General features: G+C 47.5%; 1 protein-coding gene across 4 annotated transcripts in view; it reads left to right on the top strand.

Annotated features, from left to right (window-relative positions):
- Positions 1-14,467, top strand: part of NCBP3 (nuclear cap binding subunit 3) — a 49,836-nt gene that overhangs the window by 13,882 nt on the left and 21,487 nt on the right. For all 4 annotated transcript variants that reach the window (XM_069761381.1, XM_069761380.1, XM_069761379.1 and 1 more), the window contains exons 2-6: positions 286-351; positions 8,648-8,753; positions 9,197-9,322; positions 10,614-10,733; positions 11,230-11,333. In XM_069761381.1, the coding sequence (XP_069617482.1) occupies positions 286-351; positions 8,648-8,753; positions 9,197-9,322; positions 10,614-10,733; positions 11,230-11,333 (522 nt within the window). The remainder of the gene's footprint in view (positions 1-285; positions 352-8,647; positions 8,754-9,196; positions 9,323-10,613; positions 10,734-11,229; positions 11,334-14,467) is intronic.

The following is a 14,467-nucleotide window of genomic DNA, read 5'->3' as shown; positions in this document are numbered from 1 at the left end:
GCCAGTTATCATTGCCTGCTCATAAAGGGTTAAATGTAGTAGTTTTTACACTTAGATAATTTTTTGTTTATTTCAGATCTGTTTGTTCTGGGGAATATCTTTTCACTATTGGCTACATGTTTTTGTCATGTTCCTGTAGTGTGGCGCTCTGTTGGCGGATGGGCCCCCATACAGCACACTGATGTTAAGGATGTGGTTGTGTCGTGTAATACGTGTGACTGTAGTGAGTCATTGATGGGTTGCTATATGACGTGTTACTTTAATTGTGCTTCTTCTGTATTTTAGGGCAGCACCAGGCGATATGAAAATAAATCTGGAGCTTTTATCACTGGCATCGATGTCACTTCAAAGGTAAATATCGATCCTATCTCCTTCTATTAGTAAATGGATTGGGATGCTGCAGCAACATCATTATAATGTATTTGTTGGTTCCATTGCTAAATACATAACTAATGATTTACATTACAAATGCAATGGGTATTGGCCAAATTGTAAAATATCAGCCTTGTTTTCAGCCAGATGCCCTGATCATTCGTCACTTTCCTGCAGTGGTCAGTCGTTGCCTGATACAGTGACATCAGTAAGGAGCACTCGGGTATTTATTCTCCCATATGCCAGTGATGATATATGTGAGTGTAAATAGTGTAGTAACCTACTCACCGGCTGCCGTCTTCTCTCTCCATCAGCCTGTATATGCTCCAGCCTCTATAACCTGCCGGATTACTGGGTGGTGCGGCGGTTACAATCAGTGTAAGTCTGGGCCTTGTTCTGAATTCCCATGGCCTTATATTGAGAGTATTCAAATAGGGACCTTACGCTGAGCAACCACTCTGTGATTCGACAGGTCACAATTGCGGTGATTTGGACCAGATGAGGGTTGTCACTGGGAGAAGATGGCGGCCACTGAGTATTGTTACCACACTAATTCCACTCACACACATGATGGGTAGCAGGCAGGAAACTAAAATTCACTGGAGTGCTCCTTTTAAGGTCTTTTTTACGCAGGCGAATAACAGGTCTAACTTGCAATCATAAGAATCTTTCATTGGCCCATGTTAACATACTAATCAGCCAGAAAACAAACGCAATGTATCTTGCTGCCAACAAGATACATGTTGTATACAGTTTGCATTAGCTCATGCAATCACGCCTTAAATACTCACCGGCAGGCCGGGGTCGCACTTGCGAGTGCAATGTGAGAAACTTGCGCGAGTATCTCGCCTCAATACCCGGCACTGCCGCCGGCACTCGGGATCGGAGCGTGCGGCAGCATGTATTTTTATGCAGCTGAACGTTCCAGTCCCGAGTGTCGGTTATTGAGGCGAGATACTCACGCAAGTTTCTCACATTGCTCTCGCAAGTGTGACCCCGGCCTTAGACTTATGTCGACGGTCACCTCCCATTCTGGGCAGAAAATCTGCGTGTAGGCCCAGTGGTTTTCCTGTATAGTAATTTGCTACAGCTTATGATATTATCAACAAAAGCTTAACGGACAGTTTTTTTTTTTTTTTCTGATAGCACCCATGTTGGTCACTGCTTTTGCCAGACTGTGCATGCAAAGATGTCAGTCACTGTATAGGGCCACCCACTGAAATCCCTGGTGTTTGGGCAGTGTTACTCGGTGATTGACAGTCTTCCTTATTAGAGAAAGACCACTTGCTGGGCTCGTATGCATACAGGCATCAGCGATTTCCAGAAATAAAATACAAGTTATACTCAATCCATTCCCACAAACCTCATACATCATTCTGCTCATCTCCTGCTCCTCTTATACCGTGATGCCCATAGATTGGATTGCATTCAAAATGTGACAGGTTCCCTTCAATGTCTAGTCTATAAAAAAAAAAAAAACACTATCTCCTTTGCCGATGACGGCACCACGGAGAGAGGGGATCCGCGGTGCCGTCATGGGCTCGGATAAATACCGTTATCGGTAAGTACATTTTTCTCATCTGTCTGCTGCTTGCTCAAGCTGAAAAGTTTATAAATCACTGGAGTAGCACTAAAGCTTGGAGAAGAAGGGTAAAAACTGAAACTTCTGATTGACTTTTTTGTCCCTGTCAGCTCTTGCAAGCAGGAGGCAGAGGAGCGCAGTGAGTAGCTGGAGATTCTCCACACAACACGCAGATCGTATACACCACAACTGTGAATCAGCAGAAGGTTCATAGCGCTGCAGCTGATAATTGTATGGATCCACCTACTGTACCTCTGCCCTTTTATGTAGCGCATAGAAGTGATCTCTTGCAGTATGGGGTACATGTAGAGAAACAAGGAATAAACAGTTGTGTTGCGTGTGGGCTGAGACATGCCCAGAATGATTTGATAGCTGGTGTTATTCTGTAGTTCAGGTCCTGCACACACTGAAGACTGACTTCCCGTTTACACAGGAAAGCTGGTCAGGCTGGAGATCTAATGACATCGCGCCCATAATCCAGGGGATCAAAATGTATGGATGCAACTAAGCTGGGCCAAGGCAGAGTACACCGCTAGAATATTGCAGGAACAATAAAGTGACATTTTTATTAGAGGTTATCTAGTGCCTTCAGACCTGCTCAATTCTGCGGTGCTGATGATTTAGAACACCCAATAATTGTTCAGGCTACTCAGCAGGCAAATTTTATCTCATCATCGGCACCAATCGCTTCCAGTGTGATGTGATTGGCTCTGGACAGGTGATCTTCTAACGTGTTTTTCTTTTAACTAATTGCATATACAAGGGCAGCTATCCAATGCATCATTACAACTGTTACTTGGCTCTAAAAGGGCTATTAGATAGTTAGTTTAGTAAATGACACAAGTGCAAGTGAATGAATACTTGATACTGAAAATAAAAAATGGAAATTAAGCGTAATGTATTTTAGAGATATGATTAACATAAATATATAATGTATTAAAGGGGTATATGAATATACGATCCTACATGTAGGGCATAAAATCACACAGGAATTGTGTAAGGTAAAATGATACATGAGTATATGATACAGCTGTGCTCAAAAGTTTACATTCCCCGGCAGAATTTTTGCTTTCTTGGCCTTTTATCAGAGAATATGAATAACACCAAAAGTTTTCCTCCACTCATGGTTAGTGTTTGGATGAAGCTATTTATTGTCAAACTATTGTTTTCTCTTTTTTTAAATCCTAATGACAACCCAAACCATCCAAATGACCCTGATCAAAAGTTCACATACCCCATTACTCTGTTGCCTCATTGGGGGACACAGGACCATGGGTGTTATGCTGCTGTCCTCTAGGAGGCGACACTATGCATAATCTGAAAAAGATTAACTGTGGCTCCTCCTCTGCAATATACACCCCTGGACGGCGTCAGCCTTCTCAAGTTTTTGCTTAGTGTCGCATAGGAGGCACACCTAAGATTTTTTACTCTGTTTTTTTCCGAATCCAAGCCGTAGGCGACTTTGCTCCTTTCAGCAAGTCTGGATGCCTACTACTGAAGACAGGTGGATCGGGGAACTAGTGTCTTCCGGATACAAGATAGTGTTCAACTTCCAACCATGAACCGATTCTTCCTCTCGCCCCCCCCCCGAAACCATCAGCCAAGGCTCGTGCCTTCCACCAAGCGGTTTCCTCGCTTCTTCAAGCAGGAGTCATAGTACCGGTCCCCACGGCCGAGCGCTTCCGAGGGTTCTACTCCAATCTATTCGTAGTCCCCAAGAAAGAAGGCAGTGTGCATATTGGACCTAAAACAACTCAACGAATATGTACGGGTCCGTCCCCTCCGCATGGAGTCTCTTTGGTCCATCATTGCTTCCATGGAGAAGGGAGAATATCTCGCCTCCATAGACATACAAGACGCATACCTGCATATACCGATTGCATCGGCCCATCAGAGGTTTCTCAGGTTCGCAATCGACCAGGACCACTACCAGTTCGTGGCTTTCCCGTTCGGACTCGCCACGGCTCCCAGAGTGTTTACCAAGGTCATGGCAGCCACCATGGACGTCCTGCACTCCAGAGGCAGCCACCATGGACGTCCTGCACTCCAGAGGCATAGTAGTCGTTCCATACCCAGACGAGGCAGCCACCATGGACGTCCTGCACTCCAGAGGCATAGTAGTCGTTCCATACCCGGACGATCTACTCATCAAGGCTCCTACCTTCAATGTCTGCGAGCTCAGCGTCTCAATCACAAACGACACTGAGTCGCATGGGCTGGTTAGTCAACCTACAAAGGTCATCACCAACCCTGAGTCAGTCTCTGACCTTCCTGAGAATGCTAGACAACACCTCCAGGGGTCTAGTGCCCTTTCCCAGGGACAAGGCACTGGCTCTCCGCCTAGGAGTTCGCATCCTCCTCCGCAAACCCCTCCGATCTCCGGTTTGCCATGAGAGTCCCTGGCAGGATGGGGGCAGCAATAGAAGCGGTCCCATTTGGCCCAGTTTCACCTCAGGCCTCTCCAACTAGCCATTCTCAAGTCCTGGGACAGGAATCCTGTTTCCTCTCGACAGGGAATTCCAGCTAATGTCGTCAACCAGGAGGTCCCTGCACTGGTTGCTCAAGCCAACCTTGCTAGCAAAGGGGAAATCCTTTCTCACAGGTCAATGGAAGGTTCTGACCACCGATGCAAGCCTGACGGGTTGGGGTGCAGTGCACCTACACACAGGGCACGTGGTCCCCAGTGGAAGCGACCATGCCCATCAACATCCTGGAAATTCGTGCCATCCTCCTGGCATTGAGGACCTTCCATCACTTACTGGCAGCCTCTCACATCAGAATACAATCGGACAATGCCACAACTGTGGCATATGTGAATCACCAAGGGGGGACCCCACACTACCCAGGCGATGCGAGAAGTGTCGCACATCCTCCACTAGGTGGAGGACACAGGCTCGGTTCTCTCGGCGGTCCACATTTCGGATGTGGACAACTGGGAAGCAGTCTTCCTCAGATGACAAGGAATAGATTCGGGACAGTGGTCTCTCCATCCCGAAATTTTTTCGCCAGATCTGACATTGCTGGGGGACCCCAGATGTGGCCCTAATAGCATCCCACTTCAATGCCAAGGTCTCCAACATCATGGCTAGAACACACGATCCGCGGTCGCTCGGAGCGGACGCCCTGGTTCAGGACTGGACCCAGTTCCAGCTTCTGTACGTTTTTCCACCTCTCCCCCTGTTATCCAGAATGGTGAGGAAAATCAAGCAAGATAGAGTTCCAACCATCTTTATCACACCGGTCTGGCCCAGACGTACATGGTACGCTGACATCGTACAACTTACAGCAGACGCCACCTGGCGCCTCCCCGACCGCCCGGATCTTCTATCACAAGGCCCGTTCTACTACCAGAACTCAGGGGCTCTCACTTTGACGGCGTGGCCCTTGAAACCTAGGTTCTAACCCAGTCAGGGCTCTCGACGGACGTCATTGGAACCATGATCAGGGCATGGACGCCAGCCTCTGCCAAGATCTATTACCGTACCTGGAAAGCTTTCTTTACCTGGTGCGAATCTCGTGGCCAGACTCCACTCCCTTATTCCTTACCCAAAGTACTTGGTTTTCTCCAATCGGGTCTGGAGGCCAGGCTGTCCCTGGGCTCTCTTAAGAGCCAGGTGTTGGCCCTCTCAGTGCTTTTTCAAAGACGCATTGCTACCAAGCCGCAAGTAAGGACTTTTCTTCAGGGGGTTTTCCCGATTGGTTCCCCCCTACAGACCACTAGAAACGTGGGACCTCAACCTGGTCCTGACAGCATTGCAGGAACCACTCTTCAAACCCCTTAAGGAGGTCCCGCTCTGCTTTCTATCCCAGAAGGTGGTTTTTCCTGGTGGCAATCACCTTGCTACGCAGGGTGTCTGAACTGACAGCACTCTTCTGCAGACGGCCCTTCCTGGTTTTTCACCTGGACAAGGTAGTTTTCCGTACGGTCCCATCCTTCCTTCTGAAGGTTGTGTCCCGCTTCCACCTCAATGAGGAAATTTCACTGCCACCCTTTTGTCCGGTCTCGGTTCATAGAGTGGAGAAGGCTCTGCATACGCTTGACCTTGTCAGGGCATTGCGTATATATGTGTCTAGGACTACGTTCTTCCGGAGGTCTGATTCTCTTCCTTCTTCCGGAAGGTGGCCGCAAGGGTCCGCCAGCTTCCAAAGCTACCCTTGCCAGGTGGATCAGATCCACCATACAAGACGCCTACTGCCTTCAGAATTCTCCTCTTCCAGCCGGTATTACGGCACACTCTACACGGGCGGTAGGGGCCTCATGGGCCATTCGGCACCAGGCTTCGGCACAAGTGTGTAAGGTGGCCACTTGGACTAGCCTACACACGTTTACTAAACACTACAGGGTTCATACCCAGTCCTCAGCGGACGCGAGCCTGGGTAGATGTGTTCTGCAGGCGGCGGTGCCCCAAGTGTAAGGGCCTATCTGCACAATATTCGTCCATTACTTCCCACCCAGGGACTGCTTTGGGACGTCCCATGGTCCTGTGTCCCCCCCAATGAGGCGACAGAGTAAAGGAGATTTTTGTGTACTCACCGTAAAATCTCTTAGACTCTAATTGGGGGACACAGCTCCCACCCTGTTGCCCTTTTCGGGCCGTTGTTACTGTTGAGTTCTCATATTATTCTTTGAGCTCGTACATAGTGGCCTTCTTATAGACATGCCTATGTTATTCATGTTACGTTCCTCCTACTGCTTTTGCACAAAACTGGAGAAGGCTGACGCCGTCCAGGGGTGTATACTGCAGAGGAGGAGCCACAGTTAATCTTTTTCAGATTATGCATAGTGTCGCCTCCTAGTGGACAGCAACATAACACCCATGGTCCTGTGTCCCCCCAATTAGAGGCTAAGAGAAAGAAATTTTACGATGAGTACACAAATCTCCTTTTTTAATACAGTGTATTGCCCCCTCTAACATCAATGACAGCTTGAAGTCTTTTGTGGTTGTTGTGGATGAGTTTCTTTATTTTCTCAGATGGTAAAGCTGCCCACTGTTCTTGGCAAAAAGCCTCCAGTTCCTGTAAATTCCTGGTCTGTCTAGCATGTACTGCGCGCTTGAGATCTCCCCAGAGTGGCTCAATGATATTGATTAGGAGACTGAGATGGCCACTCCAGAACCTTCACTGTGTTCTGTTGTAGCCAATGACAGGTCGACTTGGCCTTGTGTTTTATATCGTTGTCATGTTGGAATGTCCAAGTACGTCCCATAGACGCCTCTCCATTACTAAGCCGTGGGCTTGATGTCACCTGACAATACAATGGTGACATCAACCCCACAAATATGAACCCCACTTGCCACCGCTACAGGGGAAGTGGGAAGAGTAGGGCAAAGTGCCAGAATTGGCGCATCTACTAGATGTATATCCAGCCTGAAAATACCAGCCCCCAGCTGTCTGCTTTAGCAAGGTTGGTTGTCAAAAATGGGGGAGGACCCCACGCCGTTTTTTTTTTTAAATTATTTAAAAAAATACGGCGTGGGGACCACTCTATTCTTGATAACTAGCCTTGCTGAAGCTGACAGCTGAGGGTTGCAGCCCCCAGCTGTGAGTTTTGCCTGGCTTGTTAACAAAAATACAGGGGAACCCACGCCTGTTTTTTTTTTTTTTTTTAACATTATCTACAGTGCATGAGCGGCTGATAAATACACCCTTCCGCCGCTCCTGCTCTCGCTGATATTAGCGGTAGCAGGTGTCGGATGATGGAAGCAGTTGTCCCATCGGCTGACACCAGTGATCGGAGGTAAACTTTGTGCCTCCGATCTCAGCTGAGCGCTCATGATGTCTTTTGACAGTGTGGGATCCGCGGCACTCTGACCGGCGGGGATGATTTCACCGCCGATCAGAAGCAGTGTTTGCCGCGCTGTTTTGCACATTACAGCGCAGCAAATACTGGATGTTCGGGCACCCCATTCAAGTGAATTTCTGGTACCTGAATTCGAACTTTTTATAACTGTTCAGCCGGACCCGAACATCCAGGTGTCCGCCCATCTCTATTCCCTACCAGTATTTTTTTTCCAATGTCAGAGGAAACTGGAGTACCTGGAGGAAACCCATACACAAACTCTCTGCAAATGTTGATCTTGGGGCAAACCTCGTGTCCATAGCCGTACCCCACTTCTATAGCTAAAACTGTTTGTCATACATAAAAAATGGTTAACTGTATCATACCCTTTTTTCTGTTCGATCACTGTATTTAGTGATTCAATGTCGAGAGTACCCAGAATAAAACTAGGTTTCTATCCAATTATTTCCAATATCTCTTTAGTACATGGCCAGTGTCCTTTAGGTAGGCTGGTACATGACACGCATCTAGGCACATCCATTCATTTCTGGGTGTCGCCAGTCCCATATTTACAATACAATCATGTGGGTTTCCTATTTTCTCAGGCTCTAATTGTTAACCCATTACTTCCGGTGATCTGCAATTTCCAGCATGGAAGTTTTTTTTTATACAAATAGTTTTCTATATCTAGCAGGCTCTACACACAACCCGCTTTCTACCAGCAGCTATAACCTAACATTTCATTGGGAAGGGCACCAGTGTTTGTGTATCTGAATTTTTTTTCTGTGTTTTTTCTTATTATTCTCACTGCTCTACATTTATTGTTGTTCATTCTTTCATTTTTTTGTTGTGTTGACCGACCACAGCAGCTTCATGAGAATATCGTGTTTTTTTATTTATTTTTTTTCTACCAGGAAGCCATTGAAAAGAAGGAGCAGAGAGCAAAGCGTTTCCACTTCCGTGCAGAAGTCAACGATAATCAAAGAGATGTTGTATTGGATCTCGAAATGATGAGAAAAGGTGAATATTCTGCCTGTATAACTATAAACCACAGAACCTTACTCGTGTCCTTATACATTGTGGACGTCCGATAAAATCTGGTGACACTTGTGACTCTATTGCCTTTGACGGAATAGAAATCCAGCTCACTATTTCAGACTGTTCTTCGGTTTCCTAGGCGGTGACCTACCATTATGTTCATATGTAAGTGATGTTCGTTCACCTGTATGCAGGTCTTTGGGAAACTCAATGCCGAGTAAGTGATCCCAAAGGGAATGATGAAAGCTTGTTAGACTGCTCCCATGTTTCAGCATGTGTTGCTAGGCCAGGACTTTGCAGGCCACGTATTCCCTGCGGCCTCACCTGACATTGTTCTTGTGTTGTCTCCGTACACTGGAAGATCATTTTAATAAGTTAGGTCATATATTACAGAGAAGAAAGCATTAATGCCTCATGTTTTTCAGCAATTCCCAAAGCCCGCCTGGAAACCCTTCATATCAGTGGTGTGGATGAGATGAGCACACAGGATATATTTGCCTTCTTCAAACAGTATCCGCCCGGCTACATTGAATGGCTGGATGATACGTCATGTAAGTTGATACATGTTCTAAATGTTTGAGGAGATGTGATGTTTCGGTGTATTTCATTCTGTAGCAAGCAATATGAAACCATCCCAAATAAAGGTTGTTGGATTTATCTTTACAATTAAAATGGTGTTAAAAATATTAATTAAAAATGTTTGTCTTTTTGGAAAGCTATATGACTGCCATTAGCGTTCCCTCAGGATTTATTCTTCAGCAGTTCTAGATTAATAAACACTAAATCTTCTATTTCTTGATGGATCACCCCTGCAGGGGCAGTGTATCTACATAACTAAAGTAATTTACATTCAGGAGACACGGCAGGCTCATGCGTTATTGACTTTTCTGGGTGCTGTGCAGTGAAGACCCCCCAGCCAGACCCCTGGCAATCAGCTGATATCTGGTCTTTATTTGACAAGCAGGCCCGTCCTCTCCTTGTATTATGTAGCTGTATACAAATGTCTAAATCCCAGCAGCCATCTTAATGACTCTCCCATACAGAGGAGCGTGTTCCTGTGTCCTCTGAGACAGCTGCTGCTAGACAATTCTGGCGGCTTAACAAAAAGCTCTGAAATATGACATGTCAGATCGATATATTTCCCGAAAATAAAGTGTGTGGGGCTACAGATTAAATTCTCACAATGGGTTTTTGATGTGGAGCAAAAAATGCAATGTCTTCCAGATCTAGCAAAGTGGCTAGGATTTATATCAATCTTTTCATCACGCATAGCAAAGTGATCTGCAGTACATTTTTTAAATCTGCGGTATGTCAATATGTCTTGCGGGAACGCAGAGTTTCATGTGCAGATTTTTCCCTATAGAATTCCATTGCATGCAGAGAATCCGCAGGTAAAATATGCATGTGATCCGCACATGACTGTATTAAGAAAGTTTTGTCAAAGCCAAATACCAGGAAGTATCAAAAACAGAGCAAACGGAACACCGAAAAAAGCAAAGCAATTTTCCTGATTGGTGCAGAAAATCTGCAAAACATCAAAAATTCACCAAATACTCACCATGGGAAAGTAGCCTTACTGTCAGTGTTACAAGGTAGCAGTGGTATTTCTTCCAGCAGTGTGGATGTGATCCAGCGCCCTTCCCACTCTCTGCTATTTATACTCCATCGCTGTTACACACCGGCTGTATCGCATCATGGAGCAATAGTTCAGAATCCAGAGATGTGAAGGCGCTTAGTGAGGTCTATGTTTAACCTTCTATTATCGGTGGATGTTAGAATAAGCAAAGATGTTAACGACTCCTTGTTTAGCTGTATGATATATGTGGAATTTCTTGCTTTCAGGTAATGTAGTTTGGCTGGATGAAGTGACCGCAGCTCGGGCCTTGTTGAATTTAAGCACTATGCCAACAGATGTGAAGAGCAAGAAAAGCGATGATAGTGCATCTGCAAAGTCTAAAACTGGTAATTATGCTATTAATTTCTGTTCCAATTCCTTATATTATTAATAATAATATTAATAATAATTTATTAATAATATTATTATTATTCAAGATAAGAGCTATGTCAGGAAATATCAGTCAGGATATCAGTGAGCTTGTATTAGTGGAAGAGCTTATAATACTTTGTTCTGCCGATAGGAATTCATAAAAAGGAATTTAAGCATTATAAATTCTTCTTTGCAAACATCACTTTTGGAATCTCCTATAACTCATTCTGCAACCAGTAAGACCGTTCAATACATGGGCTGTAGAAGGTCAACGGTACAAGATATATAGAATAATACAATGCCCAGTTAAAACAAAATGCATTTAAGTAAAACAAACGAAACGATGTTTTCCTTCACTGATCCCTATTTATGGGTTAGGTCCCCTGATGACCAGCTGACTGCATGTGATATTGGCCGGCAAACCACACGGCAAGTTACGGATTGTGCTTTGCCCATGTTCTTCTCTCCTAGATAGATACAATGACAGCTCCGGGGATGAGACCGAAGAAGGCGAAGTGGAAGAAGAAAACCAGAGTGATGCTGAAGAGGAGCCTGAAAAGAAGGTCTTGAGCACGGTGAGAATTTATACAGGTTTCCGTTATGGAAGTTTTCATGCATAAAATGTCCACTGCTTGCTATAAACACTTGGGCAACCCCTCGTGGTTACTTATCTAGGACTATTCCAGGATATATCAATAATGACCTAAAGTGCATATATGACAATAGAGGCAGGACATGTGTCACCCTTAAACAGTTGCATAGTCCTTTGATTCCCAGAGCCGCACTGCTCCACCTCCCAGCCACAGAGGAGGTTTATTAAGATTAACACCTAATTACTAAACTTTGACATCAGGGTGGGAAAGCTCCTGGAAGGTCTACAGTGAAGCCTCTTCTATTTCAGTGTCTAGAGAAAGATTTCTCATGGATCCTTCAGCTGCTGCAGTACTCACCAAACCTGTATGTGGTCCACATATCCTGCTCTGTTTTGTACTGTTATTTTGAGAACATGACTTGGGTATCCTTGTCACTAAATCATCCCCTTCTCATAACTTTTTGCTGACACTGTCTGCTTCAAGGTTAGCTTATTTGACGTCCCCCACTGTTTCAGTTTTGGAATCCATCCTTCAGAAATGTAGTGCTGGTAATTTGTTAGGGAATTGCTTACGATGCTTTTCTCTAAATAGCTGACAATAGTATAAAATAAGAAAAAGGGTAAAGGTACCGTCACACTAAGCGACGCTGCAGCGATACCGACAACTATGCCGATCGCTGCAATGTCGCTGTTTGGTCGCTGGAGAGCTGTCACACAGACAGCTCTCCAGCGACCAACGATCCCGAGGTCCCCGGTAACCAGGGTAAACATCGGGTTACTAAGAGCAGGGCCGCGCTTAGTAACCCGATGTTTACCATGGTTACCAGTGTAAACGTTAACAAACAAACACTACATACTTACCTTCCGCTGTCTGTCCTCCGGCACTCTGCTTTCCTGCACTGTCAGCGCCGGTCAGCCGGAAAGCAGAGCGGTGACGTCACCACTGTGCTTTCCGGCTGGCCGGCGCTGACACAGGATGCAGGAGGAGTGCAGAGAAGCAGAGCGCCGGGGACAGACAGCTGAAGGTAAGTATGTAGTGTTTGTTTTTTTAACGTTAACGCTGGTAACCAGGGTAAACATCGGGTTACTAAGCGCGGCCCTGCGCTTAGTAACCCGATGTTTACCCTGGTTACCAGTGAAGACATCGCTGGATCGGTGTCACACACGCCGATCCAGCGATGTTAGCGGGAGATCCAGCGACGAAGTAAAGTTCTGGACTTTCCTCAGCGACCAACGATCTCCCAGCAGGGGCCTGATCGTTGGTCGCTGTCACACATAACGATTTCCTTAACGATCTCGTTTCTACGTCACAAAAAGCAACTATATCGTTAACCATATCGTTATGTGTGACGGTACCTTAAGGCCTTGGCTACACAGCAGACTATCGTGCACGACAAAACATTTGTGCATTTCTTTATCGCCTCTCATTGGGGGACACAGGAACCATGGGTGTATGCTGCTGCCACTAGGAGGCCGACACTATGCAAATAAAAAAGTTAGCTCCTCCTCTGCAGTGTACACCCCACCGACTGGCATTATACTCTTCAGTTTAGCTTAGTGTCAGTAGGAGGTGGACACGGGTCTTTCATTAGACCCTTATCTACCTCAATGTGCGTCGTTTTCTTTACAGGTTTCCTTGCAGGGATACAGGGTGAGCAGTCACACCTGTAGTCCCACAATACGGACTATGAGTACGGTGTGTACTGCCACCCCGTATCCTCATAGATCCCTCTCCAGGACCAAGATCCTAGCACACAAGCGTGCTCAGAAGTCCGGTCCTGGTTCCGTCCCCCACCCACTCGCCCACCAGAGCCTGTCGGTCGGCGGAGACGAGGACGTCCATTAGCCCCTGGACGTCTCACCCCCTTTTAAGGTTAGTACCGGCGTGGGATGTTTTTAGGTGAGTATTCTTCCCCTTCCCATCCCAGATCTTTGATAGGGGGGTTCTTGTTTGGGGCTCCCTGTCAACCGCTTTCCCGGCCATCGTCTGTATCTTCCATGATGGCGCGGCCGGTATTCCTTCTTGTGCCCCTTTGACACTTTCTCGGAGCTACAGACCGGCGCTGCAGTTTTTCTTCTCTGGGCACATCCTCAGCGGGGCAGCCCTGCAGGCGGTCGCGCCGCTTCTCGCTGCGGCGCATTGTGCTGGCGCCGCAGGAGGTTGTTATCTGCGGCCCCTTCTGCGACGCAGCCCTGCAGGCGGTCGCGCCGCTTCTCGCTGCGGCGCATTGTTCTGGCGCCGCAGGAGGTTGTTATCTGCGGCCCCTTCTGCGACGCAGCCCTGCAGGCGGTCGCGCCGCTTTCCCCTGCGGCGCATCGCCCTGGCGCCGCAGGAGGGTGTTTTTTCTGCGGCGTCCTTCAGCGGCGCAGCCTAGCAGGCCGCGGCTCCTGCGGCTCAGCCTTCCTCTCGCCACATTGTTCCGGCGCGCTATTTCGGCGCCGCGGCTTCTTTTCTCGGCCACCGGTGCCTAATTTAGGCCCCGGCTTCTGCCGGGGCCTACTTCCGGTTTTTCGGCCTCTCCATTTCCGCTCCTGCAGGCGGGCTTTTTCCCGCCCGACATTCTGCGCCCTGCCCACCGGCGCCTCTGCGTCTGGCTCCACCCCCCCTTCCTCGTGGGTCTTTCGGCCGGTCTGCACCGCATTCTCAATCCTGGCCAGAGCAGCAGCAGCCGCCCTCGCAGTGCCTCACACAGCGCGCCACGCTCCTTCACTCGTCTTCTGTGGCTCAGCATCGCAGAATCAGCTCCTCAGGGAAGTTCTCCGCGAGGACAAGTGGGACATCTTCCAGGACCGGGTCCGTGAGTAGCTGCACTGCAGACTGACACCCTTCTCTGCCCCTCTGTCCCCTAACCCACTGGCATCTTCAGGGATCTCTCAAAATGTCTTCTAAAGGGGGCCGCTCTCGCCCCCCTACTTCTTCATCTTCTGCCTTAGTCACGTACTTTGCATGTTCGTCCTGTAACAGCAAACTTCCCTCAGGTCAGTCCTCCCCGCTGTGTCAGTCCTGCAGCAACCCGATTGTTCCCACTGCCCAGGATCCCCCGGCTGTTCCGCCCGAGAGTGATCCCCCCATCCCAGGCTGGGCCGCCTCTCTGTCCCAATCGGTGGCCGATTTAA

Source organism: Ranitomeya imitator, chromosome 3 (genome assembly GCF_032444005.1).
Source record: "Ranitomeya imitator isolate aRanImi1 chromosome 3, aRanImi1.pri, whole genome shotgun sequence".
NCBI lineage: Eukaryota > Metazoa > Chordata > Amphibia > Anura > Dendrobatidae > Ranitomeya > Ranitomeya imitator.
This window is presented reverse-complemented; position numbering and strand designations above follow the sequence as displayed.